Source organism: Pipistrellus hanaki (genome assembly GCF_964339955.1).
Source record: "Pipistrellus hanaki genome assembly, chromosome: 15".
NCBI lineage: Eukaryota > Metazoa > Chordata > Mammalia > Chiroptera > Vespertilionidae > Pipistrellus > Pipistrellus hanaki.
In genome coordinates this window covers 23,557,679-23,577,481 of record NC_140517.1, presented here as the reverse complement: position 1 = coordinate 23,577,481, position 19,803 = coordinate 23,557,679, and the positions used below count along the sequence as shown (strand labels likewise).

At 50.7% G+C, this 19,803-nt stretch overlaps 1 protein-coding gene across 1 annotated transcript in view; it reads right to left on the bottom strand.

Moving 5' to 3' along the window:
• The window catches only part of ATP2C2 (ATPase secretory pathway Ca2+ transporting 2), a 54,744-nt gene that overhangs the window by 19,200 nt on the left and 15,741 nt on the right, over window positions 1-19,803 (bottom strand). The window contains exons 3-11 of the mRNA XM_084905556.1: window positions 18,837-18,953; window positions 15,938-16,027; window positions 14,389-14,424; window positions 14,228-14,289; window positions 10,762-10,870; window positions 5,890-6,039; window positions 5,733-5,801; window positions 4,887-4,962; window positions 452-518 (exon numbers count right to left, since the gene is read on the bottom strand). Of these exons, the coding sequence (XP_084761682.1) occupies window positions 452-518; window positions 4,887-4,962; window positions 5,733-5,801; window positions 5,890-6,039; window positions 10,762-10,870; window positions 14,228-14,289; window positions 14,389-14,424; window positions 15,938-16,027; window positions 18,837-18,953 (776 nt within the window). The remainder of the gene's footprint in view (window positions 1-451; window positions 519-4,886; window positions 4,963-5,732; window positions 5,802-5,889; window positions 6,040-10,761; window positions 10,871-14,227; window positions 14,290-14,388; window positions 14,425-15,937; window positions 16,028-18,836; window positions 18,954-19,803) is intronic.

The following is a 19,803-nucleotide window of genomic DNA, read 5'->3' as shown; positions in this document are numbered from 1 at the left end:
GCTTCAAAGGAATACTAGGAGCAAGCACACACTGTGCAGAAACCTTCATGGGTTCTCATCTCATCCTCACCGTGACCGCAGGAGGGGCTGTGTCCTCACTCCCATGTTACAGAGGAGAAGACTGAGGCACAGAAAGTGCAAAAGTCTGCCTAAGGTCACACCACTAGCAGTGGGAAAGCCAGAATATAACCCAGCAGGCAGGCTCTGGAGTCCACACCATCAGCCAGAAAGATCCAAACCCCCGGGCAAAGAAGTGACGGGAAAGGGAGGTCCAAGTCTTATGCTTTCATTTGTTTGCAAGCTTCCCCTGGGCACCCCACCGGCCAGGTAATGCACTCTTGGGGCTGTGCTTGAGGTGAGGAGGATGCACCTTCCCCACACTGTTCCCGCGCCCCCACCTTCCTGCCTTGTCTTGCTGCACTGACAAGGGAGGGGGGCATGGAGCCCTTACCTGACCCCAATCGTGAACATGCTGAGAAGATGCTTCCCTTGCAGCCAGCCAGTGAGAATGATGATGCCTAGAGAAGAGACCAAAACAAACAAAAAGTGTGTGTATTCTCTCTCTCCCTCCCTCCCTCTCCCTCTCCTTCTCTCTCCCTCTCCCTCTCCCTCCCCCTCCCCCTCCCTCTCCCTCCCCCTCCCCCTCCCTCTCCCTCTCCCTCCCCCTCCCTCTCCCTCTCCCTCTCCCTCTCCCCCCCCCCCCCCCTTGCCCTAACATCTAAAGGCATGACAGCATTTTAAGAGTTTACAGAAGAGACACTGGGCAATGATTAATAATCTCAAGGACTTGTAACCACTTTTTCCTTTTTAAGAAACCCTTGTATCTACAAAGAAGAATGGTTTAACTTGTTCCAGAAAGGATCCAGAAAGCTCAAGTAAAGAAACAACCAGATTGTTCTGGACCAATGGTTGGCAAACTCATTAGTTCACAGAGCCAAATATCAACAGTACAACGATTGAAATTTTTTTTGAGGGCCAAATGTTTTACACTTAAACTTCTCCTAACGCCACTTCTTCAAAATAGACTCGCCCAGGCCGTGGTATTTTGTGGAAGAGCCACACTCAAGGGGCCAAAGAGCCGCATGTGGCTCGGGAGCCACAGTTTGCCGACCACGGTTCTGGGCGGTTGTAGACATCTACAGATTATTCCAACAATCCTCAAGGGCCGTGCGGCTCCAGGACGCCCCTGAGGTGGCTGATGTGGCTGACGATGCCTCTTCCGTGATGGGCACATGAGCCAGTTTTCTGAGTGTTTTTATCTCACCATGTTCGTGATTAAATACATTCCCTTTTCCATTTTCTCCCTCATCAATCATTTACCCAATGTTGACTAAACACCAGGCCCTGTGTTAGGCTCAGCATACATGGAGACTGTCAGAGGTGGACCCTTGAGGGCGAGAAGCGGCATGAGCCATGCTGGGATCCGTGAAAGTTCACAAGAGGTCTGGCCATGGAGAACAGTTCTGGGGCCTCTGGGATGGCCTCAGCTTACTCCTCTGTAAGGTGGGGATAATGACCAGGCCTCCCTCAAGCAGTTGTTTCAGGATTTAAGAGGTGACAGCACATCTGAAGTACTTAGCTCAGCCCCTGGCCCACAGCGAATGCCCAGCCATTAACTGCTGCTGTGACTGTATGGGGAGTGGTGGGAAGGTGAATGGAAAGGTGAGTGGCATTTCTGTGGACACGGAAGGATTTGCTAAAGATCATCAGCTCTGTGTGTGTATGTGAGATCACAACTTCTGATTTGTTCCATGGCTGTTGTTTTATTCATACTATAATTAGCTACAGAACTCAGCAGTCAAATGAAATCTTAGTTGGAATCCAAATGGACCCAGAAGCAAAAGATTGGAGGGCGGAAGCTGTTAGAAATGGGGCTGGGGCAGTGAGTCTGGAGCCCTACCCATCAGGATCAGAAGCACCCCCTCCGCAGGCCTCCCTGCAGAAGGCTGCAGCTTGCAGACAGGGGCTCCCACAAGCCTATGCGCACACCCCACACATCATGTTCAATAACTTCACGCTGGCAGCTTGAAACTGGCCAATCTGAGAGTATTGACACCACAGAAATTGGCAAACGCTCCTCTGCCCTGGAAAGTGGTTAAGACATTTATCCGGGCACCACTGCTCCCCTGCATCTCCCATTCGTGCGTCCTTAGCGATCCATGGAACTCGGTTTCAAAACTCCAGCTCCTCTGGAACAATTCTTGAAATAGTTATTATGAAGTAAAAGGTCTGAGTGGTTTTGTGGGCTGGCCACACGCGTGCCAATTTAACTAAACTATAGTTTAACTTAGCTTCATGCAAAGCAGTGCCCTTGGAGGACCCCTGACTTGGAACTTTTTATTTTTTTTATAAACAATTTCATCTTGGGGACAGTCCTGTGACTACTACCTGCTTGACAACTTAAAGCACATCTAATTGCTGTTTGTTCCTGAGGCTCCTGGAGTAGAAAGGGCAGCGCCCATTACAGCACCGTGTCCTGCAGGTCACTGCAGTCCTCCAGAGCACCTGTTGGAAAACTTTTTCTGGAACCAGCCAGAGGGCAAATAGTTTGGGCTTTGTGGGCCACATGGTCTCTGTTGTAACTCAGCTTGGCCCCAGTAGACAGCAGGTGAATGGGGGTGGCTTTGTTCCAATTAAATGTTATTTATAAACACGGAAATCTGAATTGAAGCTTGAATTTCATATGCTTTTCATGTTACAAAATACCAGAGGCCCGACACACAAAATTCATGTAAGGGGCTCGGCCCTCGCAGCCCCTCGTAGCCCCGGCTTTGTCCGGAAGGTCGTCCGGATGTTGTTCTGCTGTTCAGCCTAATTAGCATATTAGCTCTTTATTAGATAGGATTATTCTTTTGATTTTTTTCAGTCACTTTAAAATATAAAAGATATTCGTTGCTTGTGGGCCATTATAAAACCAGGTGGTGAATCCAGTTTGGCCACAAAATCCAATCCCTGCTTTGGAATGTGAAATGCCTCTGGGCATTCTAATCTGCCCTGATGCCTGGGCAGCAAGCAACTCCAAGGATGGCCAATAAGTGGCGCTCACAGCCCCCTTCCCCTGTGTCACTCCTCCTCCCAGTCTTCTTGGCCACCACAGTCCCACATCCTCTCACAGCACAGAGCCCCCCTCTCATCAGACTTGGCAGACTAAAACCCATTTTTCATCATTTTTCATCACCGCTCCAGGACAAAGGAGGGCAGAAAGGAGGGAAAGGGGCATAGAGCTACTTAAAAACAGTAAACCGAGTGAGTTAGCAAACTCCGAGCAGCTAGCCCAAAGCGTAAACTTGGAAAGAAGACGAGACTGGAGTGTTGGGGAGGGGTGGCCAGGGAGGGAAGGGGAGTGGGTCTGTCCCCGGCACGACAGAAGGAGAGCCCCGACTCCAGGCCACGTCCTCTTCACCACTTTGCGAAGTTCACCACCTCCGCCAGGCTGTGAAGGACTGGGAGACACCTTCCGTAGTTCTGAACTTATTTTTCCCTGCCCGGATTTCCCAGTCCCCTCTTTGGTCACTTGGCAAACTCCTACTCATCCTGCAAGACCTGGTTGAATGCCACCTCCTCCTTGGAGTCTTCCCAACTCTCCCACACCAGATTCACTGCTCCTTTCACACTTCATATTCGTCCAGGTGTCTCTCCCCTATCTGCCAGGGGGCCTTTCAGAGGGAAGACTGCGTTTTACTCAGCTTGGTGGCCCCAGAACCTACCGTAGAGTCTAGTGCGTCATAAAACACTCATGTAATGAAGTCATGCATCTGGGTGACCAGAGGCACAACAGCGCTGCTGCCAGAAGAGATGGCTGATCCTCCCAAGAACTTCCCCTGGCTCCAGATTTACTAGTCCTTCCTCTTATCGCTGCTTGTTCCTTTATTAGCTCCTTAACTAAACAAATGTTTGCTGAGCATCTACTATGGGCAAAGCACTGGGTGGCCCTGAAAGCTGGGAACAAAGGACACAGACTCCAAGCAAAAGCTGGAGCCAGCAGGAGGAGGTGGGGAGGGGACCAGGGCAGCTGCACAGTGATGTTTGGGTGTGAGACCTGAGTTCAGGGCCTCAGCATCACGTGGATGCTGGTTGTGGTGTGCTGCCAAAGCCATGAGGTATAAGACCAGGCACAGCAATGTGGCTAGGCTCACGGCTAAACCACAGCTTCCGTCTCTCTTGCCGATAGGCAGGCTGCATGACTCCACCTGACCAACTGAAAATGGACAAGAGTGATGGCTTCACTTCCTGGCCTATGCCTTAAAATGTTCCCACAAAAGCCGCTGTATTCTCGAGCTAGCTAGAATTATGACCAGCCTCCAAGGACCCAGAGGAAGAGAGAGCAAAGATGCAGTGGGGGCCTGGGCCCCTGAGCTGCCATTTGAAGGTGAGCTTTCCAGAAAAGCCACTAGACCTGCAGCCGCCAACCTTTTGGCTAGACCAGTGTTTCCCAAACTTTTGACATATGTGTACCCCTTTTACAATTTTCGTAACACTGAGTACCCTTCATACTCATGAGAATATAGAATTAGGTGCAGCTAAGCACAGTGCAGTGCTTATCCCCACCAAACTCCGGTGCAATGCGTACCCCCACCAAACTCTTCCCGTACCCCTGGGGATACGTGTACCACACTTTGGGAAACACTGGGCTAGACCAAGGATATGCCCGTGAACTATGATATGAGCAGGAAATAAACTTTGACCATGTTAACTCACTATAAGGCAGGGGCTGCTTGTTACTGCAATTGGCCTTGTCTGACTAATACAGAAGGCTTTTGTCAGAGAGTCTCTGACCCCAAGCCCCCATCTTTACCCAGGTGAGCAGCAAGCTGTTTAAGGGACAGCTGGGCTGTTTGGGGTGCTCTCCCCAATCCCAGGGAACCAAGTGCAAAAGCTTCACTCACCAATTATGAAGAACGAGAAAAGTGTCAGTTGTTTCCCCAGTTTGTCCATGCTCTTTTGTAGAGGAGTTTTAGGTGTCTGCAAGGATGGGAACAATGGGTTCTTAGCTGACATCCCAGCAGCATTCCACAGCTTCTGCCTGGCTCATTTCTATCTTGAGCAGAGTGACAATGCCACAGGGGTACACATATATAAAAGCACATTGACCTCTACATGTAATGTCTGTGCACCTGACTGTCTGTAAGTTATATCTTAACAAAAATCCTAACACGTCTTAAAATAAAAATTAATTTTTAAAAATTATACTCACACTAGAGGCCCGGTGCATGAAAATTTCTGCACTGGAGGGGGAGGTCCCTCAGCCCGGCCTGCCCCCTCACAGTTATGGAGCCCTCAGAGGAAGGAGGTGATTAGGGGAAGGCAATACCCCCATCACACCTCTGATGCTGCCACTGCCGGCAGCGCAAGCCTCAGCTGGCCCTGGTTACCTGAGCCGTGGGCTGCTCTGGGAGGCTGGACAGCCACCATCCAAGGCTTGCCTGTGCCTCAGCCAGCCCTGGGTGGTTGGGGGTCTGAGGGCAGATCCGGCTGCACATGCACCTGCCGGCCCCACCCACTCCTTGCCCACCTGAGCTGGGCTGAAAGGACTGTGGGACTCCAGCAGGGCTGAGGGGACCGGGCGCTGCCATCTTTGTGGCAGTGTGATGGTCAATTTGCATATCCCCTCTTTATTAGATATGATTAACCACATGATCCTCATTCCTAACCGGTGGGTAGGAATGGCATCGCTAGCTAAGAAGATGTCAAACCCCAGCTCACAAGAAAACCAAAGCCCCCACTCGCCTTACCTCTTCAGCCCGCATCATCTTGAAGACTTCTCCGAACTGAGACCTTTCCCCTGTTCCGATCACGACTCCCTGGGTTCAGGAGAGAGAAGTGTGAGGCCTGAGACTGGAAGCCTGCTGGTGAGAGAAGCCATGGCCTCCAGGGTGCCCCAGGGCTCACCTGCCCCTTCCCGTACTGAACCAGGGTCCCCATGAAGACGATGTTTCTCAGGGTGGTGAGGTCCCCCTCGCCTGCCAGCGGGGTGTCCGTCTTGCTGCATGGCTCAGCTTCTCCCGTGAAACTGGACTCATCCACCAGGAGGTCTGTGACCTAGGGGAGCAGAGGGAAAGGCTGTGGGATCTGCCCTCTCGCCCTGTGCACTGATTTTCATGGCACAGAACGGTGTCTAACACATTCATGACAATTGCCAACAGACAGCATAGAATCCCTTGAAATCAGGGGACAACAACCCGAGATGCCTCAAGAACCAGGAAGCTTTGAACTTCTGGCCCCTCTCAAAAAGCAGGAAAGCCTTGTATCTTCTTTTACGTTATTTTAAGTTTTAATACAACATCTAAGAAGACACATAGGCAATGGCTAATTTAGAATATACCTTTCAAAGCACCTGTGCCTTTCACCTAACATTCCACGTGCTGCCCCCCTTGAAGGAGGCCCATGAAATCGGTGAGGTTTGAGCATCACTGAGTCAGGTTATTCAGTGATGGCCCAAGGTCATACCACCAGAAACATGGACCTTGACTCACACTCATTCATATCTTCTGTGTCTCTCTCTCTCTCTCTCTCTCTCTCTCTCTCTCTCTCTCTCTCTCTCTCTCTCTCTCTCTCTCTCTCTCTCTCTCCAGGAAAGCAGGAAGAAGGTGCCAGCAAGCTTATCTCTTAATCCTCCCACCCACCATGAAAGATGCTATTATCTTTCCCGTGGAGAAACTGAGGCACAGTGAGTGCTCAAGGTTATTCAGCTACTTAGTGGCAGAGCAGAGGCTGAGCCAAGGCTTTGCTTTCAAAAACTGCCCTCTCAACCATCTTCCAAACCAACCACAGACCCAGTAGGTATCGCTCAAGAGGGGAGTCTGCTGTGGCCAGAACTGTTAACAGGCACTTTTGAGGGCATTAGGGGCATAGGATGGCCCAACCCCTCAGGACCCTGTTATGTGAACATGTAAGACCCACTTAGATAGAGGAGCCATCTTCCTGCAAATTCACAGCATTTCTCAAATAGGAGCCGGGGAATCCTCTATGATTTAAAAAAAATTTTAATTCAATATTTTAAAAATATACCCAATGCCATGGAGCCCCAGTCCCCAAGAAGGCAGGGGCTGCCACTTGCTGTGAAATGCCATCTTCCGTTCCTCCGTAACAGAGCCCCATGGTGTGGGGAGCGGTGATGTGCTCCACCACACAGTCCTCCTTCCCAGCCTCCCTTCGGCTAGCTCAGTGTCTCCAGAAAGAGACAAGACGTAAAACGTCACCGTCGTACCGGAGAAGATCTTTGAAGGTGGCGGAGCTGAGGGGCCCCTTTGCCCTTCTTACCTTCCTCGTCCCCCCTGCCTCGTGTTGTTATCCTGGAGCTCCAGAAGCCACCTTACAAGCATGAAGGGGATGGCCACCCCAGGGACACTCCACTTCTGGACACTCCATGATGTGAGAGAGGAATAAATCTCTGGCTCTTTGGAGCCAATATACATATTTATCTTCATCTCAGATCATGTTCTAATTTCTGTCCCCTGATTTCAAGTCAAACACAGCTACCAACTGATCTAGTTTGCATCTGTGTTTTGTTTTTTTATCCCCAGGGCATCAAGGGAAAGTCAAATAATCTCCTGGGGCAGTTCCTAACCCACAATGAAAGAAAGAATGGGAGAACTGAGCCACCCAGCACCTCGGGCTGCTGACCCAGAGGCCTGGGCAGCAGAAAGTAGCACCCATCCCAGTGGCACTCAGAGATTTCATCCCCAAACACTGTCCAGTGGGAAGTGACAATAACTTGGATAAGTTGTACTTGATTTGAAAATTTGGCTTAGGCTCACAGTTGTGTATAAGTTTGAAGCACATGGAATTTGTACTTCAAACTTATATATTTGTTCACATTTAAGTAACACTGTAATAAAGATAAGTCAACAATAGTAAGGAAACCCCTCCACTGGCTGAGAGAGATGTAACTGGGACAATCTGATGATCTAATTGACCTAATCTGCAGTAGAAGGTTGGGGGTGGGAAGTGGAGGGTGGTGTGGGGTGTGGGGGGGATGAGCTGGAAGAGAAGGGCTTCCTGGGGGTTCTGGGATTGGAGCAGACCTTGCAGAATGAGCAGGCATTTGGTGAGTGAATAGGGCAGGCTCTCCAGGGAGGGGAAATAAGGCGATTTGGGCAATTGACGGTGGGAGAACATGGTAACCACACACTTGATCAGAGCAGCTGAGATGGGGAGACAAAGAAAAGACTTCTCCCAGCATGCCTCCAGCACTAAAAGGACAGAAGCCAGGAGCATAGACACCAGCTCACCCTTTGGGGTACAGGGTCGTGGGAGTGGACAGAGGCGGACGCTGTCCCCCGGTGCTGAAGCCATAGCGGGGAGGAGAGCTGCCCCTGCCCTCAGGGAGCACTGACTGGAAGATAGGGCTCTACCATGATGAGAAGGCCCAGGCAAGGCAGGAAGTTTGGTCCATGTGGGGACACGTAGAGGGACTAGTTTGAATACAACATAGCACTTGTGAAAAGTGTGGTTGGAACCCAATTGCATTTGGCATTAAGAAATTTGGATATTGCCTGGCCAATGTGGCTCAGTTGGCTGAGCATGGTTCGATGCACCAAGAGGTCACCGGTTTGATTCCTGGTCAGGGCACATGCCTGGGTTTCAGGCTCGATCCCCAGTAGGGGGCATGCAGGAGGCAGCTGATGGATGTTTCTCTCTCATTGATTTTTAGGGAGAGGGAGAGAGAGATAGAAACATCAATGATGAGGATTGAGGTTGCAACCTGGGCATGTGCCCTGGCCAGGAATCGAACAATGACCTCCTGGTTCATGGGTCGACACTCAACCGCTGAGCCACCCAGAAGAACTTTCTTGAGCCTGCTGTTTCCTGGCCCTAAGTGGCTTCAAATGTACACAAACTCTCCTGGATCTCAGAGCTTAAGAGCTGATAGAACTATTCACTGTGTTGCAACTCTGTTGGTATGTTGTCCAACTGAGTTGCAACATACCAGAAAGGAAATCTGTAGAGTGTTCACAGGTGGTAGCTTGGATTACACCTTTATGGTGTCAACATAACCAGTTATAATTGATTTATATAAGCAGGGCTGGAAGAAATCCAGGCAAGTTGTAAAGATGTTATTTGGGGTTTTAAAAAATTGTTTTAAAGAACTATTGCAGAGACCGGTAATATAAACAATGAAACGAGCAGCTAATTCTCGGTGATTGCCAACCCACATCAGGCATTGCGCCAAGTAGGCTGCAGGTCTTAGCTTGTTTCTTCTTCCTGATAACCCTGCAAGGTGGGATCGAACATTATCCCCTTGGATAGATGAGAAGACTGAGGCTCAGAGAGGCCAATCCCTCCCTCAAAGTCACATGCTGGCAGGTGCTGGTGGGGCCTCCTGACATCTAACACGTGCTCATCACTCACCGGGCACTCATCAGGCACTGTTCTGAGCACTTTGCATCTATGAAGTCACTTGATCCTTACAAGCACATTTTGGGCATTATCACCCCCTCATTGTACAGATCAGGAAACGGAGGCTCGGAGAGGTTAAGTAACTTGCGGCAGGTCACACAGCGTGTGAATGATAGGCATCAGGTTCAAACTCAGGCTAACGCCCAGCCTCAGCGCACTAACCACTGAGGAGCACTGCCTCTTCATAGCACCTATGGTGGAGATGCCCAGTGTCAGGACCAACCCTGTACCTCTGGAACCCCCAAGTTGGGAGGCAGTGCCCCCTCTGGGTGGGGAAGTGGACAATGCCAGAGTGGTTTCCCAGGCTTTCCGGGGGACAATGGGGGACAATGGCTACTCTAATGGGATCCCAGTGCCCCAGACCTGCGTGCTGAATGCCCGTACAGGGAGGAGCGGAGGGTGAGGAATCCATTCTGGTGTAGGCAGGGGCATCAGCATGTGGTTGAAAGAAAATGCCTTCCCCAACCGCTTCCTCCCCTTCCCCTCTACCCTCCACTGGTCCCCCCCAACCCCCTGGCCTGGTCCCAGCCCCACCGGGAGATCTGAAAGTCAGGGCAGAGGGGCAGAGAAGCCTGAGTGGCCCTCTGGCCCTGCCTCGACTTCAAAGCCTGGCCGGCATGTTGTAAACGCAGGCCCAGGAGTTGGCTCCTGGCCGCCTCCTATCACACCACCTTTGAACAGCATCTATTAACCCTCCCGTTCCTGAGAAAATAAATAAATGGGGCAGATAATCTCTGCTTAATTCTCTATCACTAGACGCTTTGAACAATTCTTAGGCATCGTTGGAAAGAGTCATAAAATAGATTACTCCCAGCAACAGATCCCTCTGAACTTGATTTCACCTTTGCTCGAGGATCCAGGATTATCTCGGAGCCTCGGGCATTGTTCTGTGAAGCTGGGGCACCCTGGCACCCACAAAGGTTAGGCAAATAGTTTGCCTACACCCCATGCCCCCAAACCGAGCAACTGTAAAAAGCTTATGCTCCTTTTAATGCTTCATCAGTCTGGTTCCCTTCCCGTTCCTCAGCAGCTGCTATCCGTCTCTCTGACATCAGTGAGGCTGTTTCTAGAAGGAACTCTTGCCCCTTCCTCAACCCCTCCCTGGTTCATTTGCTGCTGCAGTCTACAAAAACCAGAGGGTCACACAACCAGCGTGTGTTAGGCTTATAGCTAAAACGAGAGTACGTGATATATGAAATACAATTTGAGGAGCTTTGTGCTTAAAATGAGCTGACTCCCTGACTTGTTTGGTGCCTGTGTGCGTGCATGTACGTGTGTGTGCACGGGTGTGTGTGAGAGAATGTCCGCCTCCGAGAAGCTAAGCGCCTGCGTGTCCCACCGCCCAGGGCCTGGGCCCCTCACCTCAGTGAGACGGATGTCTGCAGGGATCCGGTCTCCGATGGAGAGACACACGATGTCCCCAGGAACCAGGTCTCGCGCCAGCAGGTGCTGGAGCTTTCCTTCTCGGACGCTGCATGCGAAACAGGGAAGAGCCGAAGCACGCGTGTTAGCATCCCAGCTCTACGCACGTTGATAAATGTGAGCAGCGATGGCAGACACATGCTTTCCCTTTCGGTTATGGACAAACCTTGGCGGTGCTGGTATTTTTTAAACTCATGCACCCTAGAAGGTGTTTTGGGAGAGTGTGTGGCTTCTGGGAGACCCTGGTCCTTGTCTGAAGTGCAGAGCCTTCCCTGTCTACCCGCCTGGACACGAGGCTGGGCCACATAGCCCCCAGCTCCCTCAGCCCTAGGTCAGCGGTGCTAACGCTTCCTCAATGGAGGCAGCAGCTTGTGTCCTCAGAGGAGACACCACCCGGGTGTGCAGAGCCCGTCTTGAGAACTCGGGGATGGCAGAGCCTCGTCAGAGCTTGGAGGAATATCTTAAGTGTCCAAGCAGCCTAGGACCACCCTCCCACAGAGCCAGGACCATTGCTCATGGCCACCCGCCTTTGGACAATGGACGTGCTTCGGTGCACAGGTTGCAACTGCAATCCCACCACACGCCGCCCTCCTCCAGTGGCCTCCCAGCCAGATTCCTGCCTCTCTTCTAGCCTCCTCAACTCCCCCTGCACATCGCAGAGAGCTCTTAGAACACAAAATCAAACCCTCCAGGGGCTCTCTGATGACCCTGCAATCAAACTCAAAAGCCCCGCTAAGGCCCTCTCAATCCAGACTTATCTCCTCCTCACACCAGCCAGCCCTTGAACACACCCCGCTCTTCCTAGCCTCAAGGTCATTGGTGACCTTGAAAGCTGGAGCAGGCCTTCCTCTCCTCCTTGAAAACAGAATTTAACCTTGTCCCGGTGTCCACCCTTCCCCCCACAACTGTGCGCCTCAGGGATGGGGCCTGCTGGCTGAGATCATCGGCGTAATCCCACCCCTGCCCACGATTGGCTTAGGCACGGGCATGCTTTGTAACACTGGCCTTTGCGACATGAGTGGACATGCGATGGGGCTCATGCATCTGTAAACATACACACACACACACACACACACACACACACACACACAGAGCCTCTTCTCCTGTTTGAGCCTCCATGCCTGGCTGTGAGGCCTGGAGCTGTTGCAGCCAGCGAGGACCAGGAGGGGAACCAGTTGGAGAGCAAAGTCAACAAGCTGAGGATGGCAGAGAAAGACACGAAAAGGACCAGGTCCTTGGTGCCATTTTCAATTCATTAACCCCACTGCCCGCCCCCTCAGGGCCCTGGCCAGGAGACAACAGCTTCCTTGTGGTGTGTGCAGCTGCGTTCTCTGTTCCTCGTAGCCAAGAGCACTTATCTGATGCACGCCGGCTGTTTGCTCCGCTCTCCCCATGGCTGGCTCCTTATCTGTCTCAGACCTCAACCTAAATGTCAGCTTTCCCTTAAATGTCAGATCAGGGGGAGGCCTCCAGCTTTTAAAGTTGCCCCACTCCTCCGCCAGCCACCACTGTGCCTCTGTAGGCCTTTTTGTTTGTTTTGATTTTTGTGGGGCTTTGCGTGTTGAGGGGTCTTGTTGGCTCTAATGCACCTAATCATGTCCACCGATTATAACCCCAGCACTCTTTCTCCCAGCACACAGTAGGTGCTCAATAAATACTTAATGGCTGCACCAAGGGTGGGGGTAACGCAGGAAGGGTGCGCGTGGCAGGTGTTTCTCCTAATTTGTAAAACGGGCCTCGGAGACCCAGAGAGTGAGGCTGCATATCTGCGATGCTCTTTCAACTCTGCCAGGCTGCCTGCCACCGCTGCTCCCGAGAATAAAACGTCTTTTAGAGGCAAAACTTCTGAGGACATCAATAATGTATCTATTCACCTAAAAGGTCAAGGCTTGATATTTACACTTAATATCACATCAAACCACATCAATCATTTACACTCCCATTTGCTCACGGGATTCTGCAGCACATCACACACCTGGATTTCTGACAGCCTCATGCATCCCATCAGTAAGCCCCGACATTTCTACTGTCCCCAAGGACCCTTCCAGAACTGATTCATCCTCTCTCATGCCTCCACATATCCTTTTTGTCTCTATTTTGTTATTCATTATTCTCTGCCAATCTCTCTCTCTCTCTCTCTCTCTCTCTCTCTCTCTCTCTCACACACACACACACACACACACACACACACACATACACACACTACTGATTGCTTGAGAGGTGGAACTCTATTTCACAAGATCCTTCTATCTGCCAGCCCTGTGGCTCAATGGTGTCATATGTACTCAAATATATGCTAAGGTTCTTTCCCCAGAATTATCCTTCAGAAAATAGGTTCTGTATGCTGAAGTCCTTTGGACAATGGACGTGCTTCTGTGAACCTATTGCTCCAGAAGCCACCTTACAAATTCAATTATTTATTAATAATAAATAATTTAATTAGGAAGTTAATAATAACCTATTAGGGGGTGGGGGTGGGCCAGGGCCACCAGGAGCTGCCTTCTAGGATTCCCAGAGAGCCAATGAACTAGAGGTTCACAGAGAGCCAATGGGAAGCACAGACCACCTCTAGTCTACCTAATAAAAGACTAACATGCTAATTGACCATACCTTTGTGATGCCCACCAGCCAATCAGGAGCAAATATGCAAATTAACCCAACAAAGATGGTGGGTTAAGCCCTAACCGGTTTGGCTCTGTGGATAGAGTGTCAGCCTGCAGACTCAAGGGTCCCAGGTTCAATTCCGGTCAAGGGCATGTAATATCTGCCTCTGCAACATTTTAAATCCTCAGTAACCATATTTGACTGGACAAGTACTGGACAGCACAGCTAAGCAGAAATGCCCATGAGGTACTGACAGATACTTTTGTCACTTTTCTGTTTAAATATCATTGGTAAGGGCTGCACGATCACAGGCAGCAACGTGGAAATGCCTGGACAGGATAGAGGCTGGTGGGCTGCTAACAAGTCCCTGGAATTCATTCTCATGTTGTCCAACCCTTCAACCAGTGTCCTGATGCCTCAGCTTGATAAAGCCCTGCATCTCAGCTTGAGTCCACCCTTTGAGAATCCAATGAAACCTCTGAACGCTCTCTTTTGGGAAAATGCACAGTTTTGCACAGTGTATGACGAGTTTCATGGGCACCCTCTTCCCGGGGCCATTTGCATCATCTGTGGCCCCCAGGCCAGGCACCTGATTAGATGTTAATGACAGACGGGAAGCCCAGGGAAGCCGAATGACCGACCCAAGGACTCAGGTAACCCACTGGCAGGACCACCAGCCCAGAACCCCAGTACCACATCGTTTTCCCATGTCACCCTACAAGGGATACCAATTGTGCCAAACTCACCACCAGTCCACCAGCTCCTCTGTTGAACCAGAAAGCCCCAGGGGTCTCTGACTTACCAGTTACATTCGGGAGGTACCAGCTTGGTCAGCTCTTCCAGAGATTTCTCCGATCTGTACTCCTGGCAGGAAGCACATCAAATGTGCTTTTCAAAGGTGGGGATTCCACAGAGCTCCCACTACGCCTGGCCACCCCACCCCGGACTTCGGGAAATACGCACCTGGATGAAGGCAACAGTGACCACGATCAGCACGGCCTAAGGAGCAAACGGAGGGGCATTAACACCGGGGACGCAGTGCCTGAGTCCATGGCGGGGGAGGGGGGGGGGTCATCGTCTTTCAAAATATATTTCGTTTTTGTTTGCAAAATAAGTGTTCTGTGCAGAAACTTAGGAAAGAGATAAGCTGCCAAAACCGGTTTGGCTCAGTGGATAGAGAATCAGCTGTGGACTGAAGAGTCCTAGGTTCAATTCTGGTCAAGGGCATGTACCTTGGTTGTGGGCACATCCCTAGTGGGGGGTATGATCTATGTTTCCCTCATGGATGTTTCTAGCTCTCTATCTCTTTCCCTTCCTCTCTGTAAAAAAAAAAAATCAATAAAATATATTAAAGAAAGAAAAGAGATAAGCCAAAAAAGAGCAGCAAAACCACCCTAAGTCCTACCATGAAAGGTTCATGTTGTGGGGTCCCCCTTTAGGTTTTCCCGCACAGACACACCTATCACAAAGGGTCCTAGAGCGGAGACATGCTCTTTTACAAACTGCCTCTTCACTCAACGGCCTCCTGTAAACACCATCCCACATCAGGAGGTGTGGCTCTACCCCAGCCTTTTAAACAGAAGCAGCAAGTTTCACGGTGTGGAATGAGTCCGTGTTTGTATTTTCGGAGTGCCTGACAGGCAGAGGAAGCCGGGGTGACATCCATCACAAGGTGGTCAGTAGAAGCCGGGCGTGAGAGGTCACATATTGTGTGGTTCCATTCGTATGAAATAGCCAGGATTGGTGACTCCACAGAGACAGAAAGCAGACTGGTGGATTCCAGGGGCCAAGGAGGGGAGATGGGGGGCAACTATAATGGGCATGGGTTCCCTTTTAGGAAAATGGGAATGTTGTACAACTGGATAGAGGTGGTGGCCATACCGCATTGTGTATGTACTACACGTGACTGCCTTGTTCACTTTAACATGGTTGGGTTTTTTATGTGACTTTTCACCTCAATTAAAAAAATATTTTTTTAAGGTGCTCAGTGGTTCTCTCTAGGTAACAGATTACAAACAATTACTTCTTTTAAAATATATATATTTTTATTGACTTCAAAGAGGAAGGGAGAGGGAGAGATAGAAGCATCAATGATGAGAGTGAATCATTGATTGGCTGCCTCCTGCACGCCCCCTACTAGGGATCGAGCCCACAACCTGGTCCTCAGGCCGATGCTCTTTCCACTGAGCCAAACTGGCTACGGCTGCACGCACAGCCAGGATGGAGCAATTCCACCCGGGTCACGGGAGAGGAACTCCTTGCAACAGAGTTCCAAACGGCAAAGAACAGAAGCCACCTGGGCATCCACCAACGGAGCGATGGCCACATAAACCCCGACACCCCACGGGGAACAGAGAAGGACATGGATTTGCTGCTCTTTCCTTCTGCTGCATTTTCCTTTTTTCTCAATAGCCAAGCTCTTTTTCCCTCGCATAGTGAGTAAGCAAACCCCAGGCACGGCCCTGGGCAGCCGGGTCTGGGGACTGATGCTGCCCGGGCGCCGCGCACTCACCACGGTGATGCTGACGGCGTCCTCATAGTTCTTCGTGAGGATGCTCACCAAGGCAGAGGCCAGCAGCAGCAGGATCAGGGGGTTCTTAAACTGAAAAAGGAAAGCAGGTGGGTGGGCTCTTCTCTGGAATTCTAGCTGTGCAGTAGTGGTGTGACCCGGCTCCTTACTCAGAGCCAGGCTTCCCTGCCAACAACTACAGTGACGCCGGGCTGGGGGAGAAAGACCACTGCCATCCCGTGGTCCTCCTCCTGGAATGGCTTCCTGCATTTTCACTGACATTGGCTTCCGGGGGCCGCACAGCAAACAGGTGAGAGGCCCAATGGGAGCACACACCACATGCCCCCCATGCCGCCCTGGCCGTGGACGATCAGATCCCTCCCGGCTCCGGGAGCCCCTTCCAAGCCCACACAGTCAGGGAGAGGCAGGGAGGGGCTTGTTGGGACCTCACTGTGCCGGGGAGCTGGTGACCCACTGGACAAACAGCAACAATAAAAACAACCACCATTGATTGGGCACACGCGCTTGTTATTACTCCTGCTTGGTAAGTGAGCGACCAGAGGCTCTGAGAGGCACTGAATTTCCCCAGGGTCCATTCAGGTCAGACTGACTCCTTAACCTGAGCACTTACCTGCTACGCTCCAATCAGGGCCAACTTACACAGGACAGCCTTCACTGAGCAGCTCAGTGAGTGCTAAGCTTCTTCTTAGGTAAAACGCAGAACAGTGTGTATTAGTCCCATTTTCGAGATGGGGAAAATTGAGGCTCAAGGATGTTCAATACCTTGCTTGAAGTCACAAGGCTGGAAAGTGGGATTTGAACCCTGATAGCCTGACTCTAATGATTCCAGGGCAGCGTGTCGTGGGTCACGCTCAGGTAGAATTCTAATGGTGAGTCTCCTGAGTTGGAGAAGCGGGGCTGCCGTGTGAAGAGAAGAGTTCCCTGTTACTGGAAGAGACAGCCAGGAGAAGCACAACGTCTGGCACACGGCAGGTGCTCAGCGCATATGAAGAGTTAATGCATGAGTGAGGATGGGCTTTCTGTACTCAGCAAGGGGGTGGGGGCGCGGGGAGGTGGTCCTAGTGGAAGAGGCAGGCAGGCAGAATTGAGGAGGCCCGACTGTAGGAGGAAAATGTCCCCCGTGGCCAGTGTGTCTGCCTCCTTCTCTGAACTCCAACTTCCAGGAACCTCCACCACCTCCTTTCAACACTGGGGTTCCAGGAAGCTTCCAGGCAGCCAGAGCCACCTGCACGCAGAAGGCCCTTTTGCTGCCAACATGCATCAGTGAATGACATCCCAGTGCAGAGAACCAACCAATGAGCAGGGTGGGGACTGGAGGAGAGTGTGAGGATGCTACAAGGAGTGCTGTGATTGGTCCCCAGACAACCAATCAAGAAACCTTTAAATGCTGAGCCAATAGAACACGACTGAAGCCTGGATGGGGACGGGGTGGGGATTAGGGTTAGGAGAGGCAGGTGTCAGGGATGGGAGAAAGGGTGCAAAACTCCAGGGAGAAGAAACCAAGGCAGACTGAATGCCTTCAGGTATCTGGGAAAATCTGCCTGCTAATGGGGCTTTCTGAGCTGGTACTGGGTGGGTGATGGGGATCTTAACTTCTAAACTGGGACTTGCAGCCATGTCCATTCCCAATTTTTCTTTCCTCTTCCCAGTGGTTTTCAGGCATTTGATTTGTGTGCCCTCCATTCAGCACCCTGCCTGCACCAACAGCAGTGGTTAAGGGGGCAGGGGCCCTGCAGCTAAGTGCCTGGCTCATTGCCCAGCATTGCTATGTGACTTCAGGCTCCAGTTGCCAGATACGCAATAGGGCACTGAGTAAGATCTGAATTTCAGATAAACAAAAACCTTTTTTTTTTTTTTTTTTGGTAGACATAGGTCCCATGCACCATTTGGGATCTACCTATCTATCTAATAAAGGACTAAAATGCTAATTGACCATACCTTTGTGACACCCACCAGCCAATCAGGAGTATGTATGCAAATTAACCCAATAAAGATGGCGGGTTATTTTGCATACACAGGCGCTGAGCAGCCAAGAGTTGGGTGGGATGTTTGCGATGCCGCCATGGCGACAGCGCAGGAGTTCCACACTACCCCAGCCACTCTGGGCCCCTGGGCAGTGTGGGAAGGTAGAAAGACGGCTCCCACCAGAGCGAAGGTGATGCTGGCAGTGAGGGGAAGGAAGGCCCATTCTTGCACAAATCGTGCATCGGGCCTCTAGTACTAAAATATTGTTTTTTGTTCATCTGTCTAAAATTCAAATTTAACAGGACATTCTATATGTCTATTTGCTAAATCTGGCACCCATACACAGTCTGGGGATATTTCCATTTCTTTGTATTCACGCTCCTCATCTCAGAATGGAGGTTAGGAGGAAGATAAAGTAAGTTAATGTGGACTTACTCCCTCAGCTAGCATGGGGCCTAGCAGGTGGGAAACCCTCCTGAACGTAGCAACTGCTGTCCCTGATCACGCTGCCTGGGGAGTTAGTGTCCGTCCCTCCTGCTGGCTGAGAGCAGCCTCAGTGTAGGAGAGCCTTTTTATTTCTGTCGCACAGATGCCCCACGCCCTGGGACTGGCCCAAGGACACCCTCGGTGAATATTTAAAGACTGCCCAGCCGGTGTGGCTCAATGGTTGAGCATCGACCTATGAACCAGCACATGCCAGGTTGTGGGTTCAGTCCCCAGTGGGGGCATGCAGGAGGTAGCTGATAGATGTCTCCCTCATCAATGTTTCTTTCTTTCCATCCCTCTCCCTTCCTCCCTCCCCCACCCCCTCAAATCAATAAAAAAAACAACAACATAGTTTAAAATATTTTTTAACAAAGGAAAGACTGCCCACCCTCCCCATTAGACAAGCAGGGAATGACGCCTATGGTCCTACCTGATCAAGATATTTCTTCCACACGGGTTCAGTGTTGTCAGCAACAAACTCGTTCCAGCCGTGGACCAGCCTGCGCTGTGTCACCGAGAACTCCGACAGCCCATTCTGTAAGTCCACCTGCAGGGAGACGGCCCAGCCCACGCTCACTGGTGGGCCAGTGAGTGCCGAGGACCCCAAGCCACAGAGTCCCCACTCTGCACCCAGCCACGTGCACCATCAAAGACCACAAGCATTAAGGGCAGAGAGAGAAGGAAACCCATAGCCCCAATTCTTTTTCAATTAGACTGCACTCCTGGCCTACAACTACAGCACAAAACAACACCCCGGGGCCTAAATTTGTCACAGGGAGATGCAGAAACACATTTTCTTCTTGGAAAAAAAAAAAGGCCTTAGGAATGTAAAATGGTACAGCCACTGTAAAAAAAAAAACAAACAAAACAAACAAACACACACACACACACACACACACACATACAAAAAACACCAATATGGAGTTTCCTCAAAATATCAAAATAGAATACCACACGACCCATCAATTTCACTTCTGGGTGTGAAGATTTAAAAGAGTTGGAAGAAGATCCTGAAGAGATATTTGTGACGTGTGTTCATAGCAGCGTTATTCTCAACAGCCAAAGGAGGGGACTGTCCAGTGGGTGCCGAGTGCTGCAAGATGAATGAGCTCTGGAGATTGGTCACTCAGCAATGTGAATGTACTCACCACCACCGAGCTGTACACTTGAAAATTCTTACAATGGGAAGGTTTATGTTGTAAAGTAAAATAACAGAAAGAAGGCCTGTCTCATACCATCACCACACACACACATTGTGCCAGGCACAGCTTCAAGCTCTTTACACAAACTAACGTGAAGATGGTTCATTTGAGTTGGTAATTGCGGGAGGAAGCTGCACTGTTCTGGCTGCAGCAGAGCCACCCTTGTTTTTAAAAATTTGTCAAGACAGCTCTCCC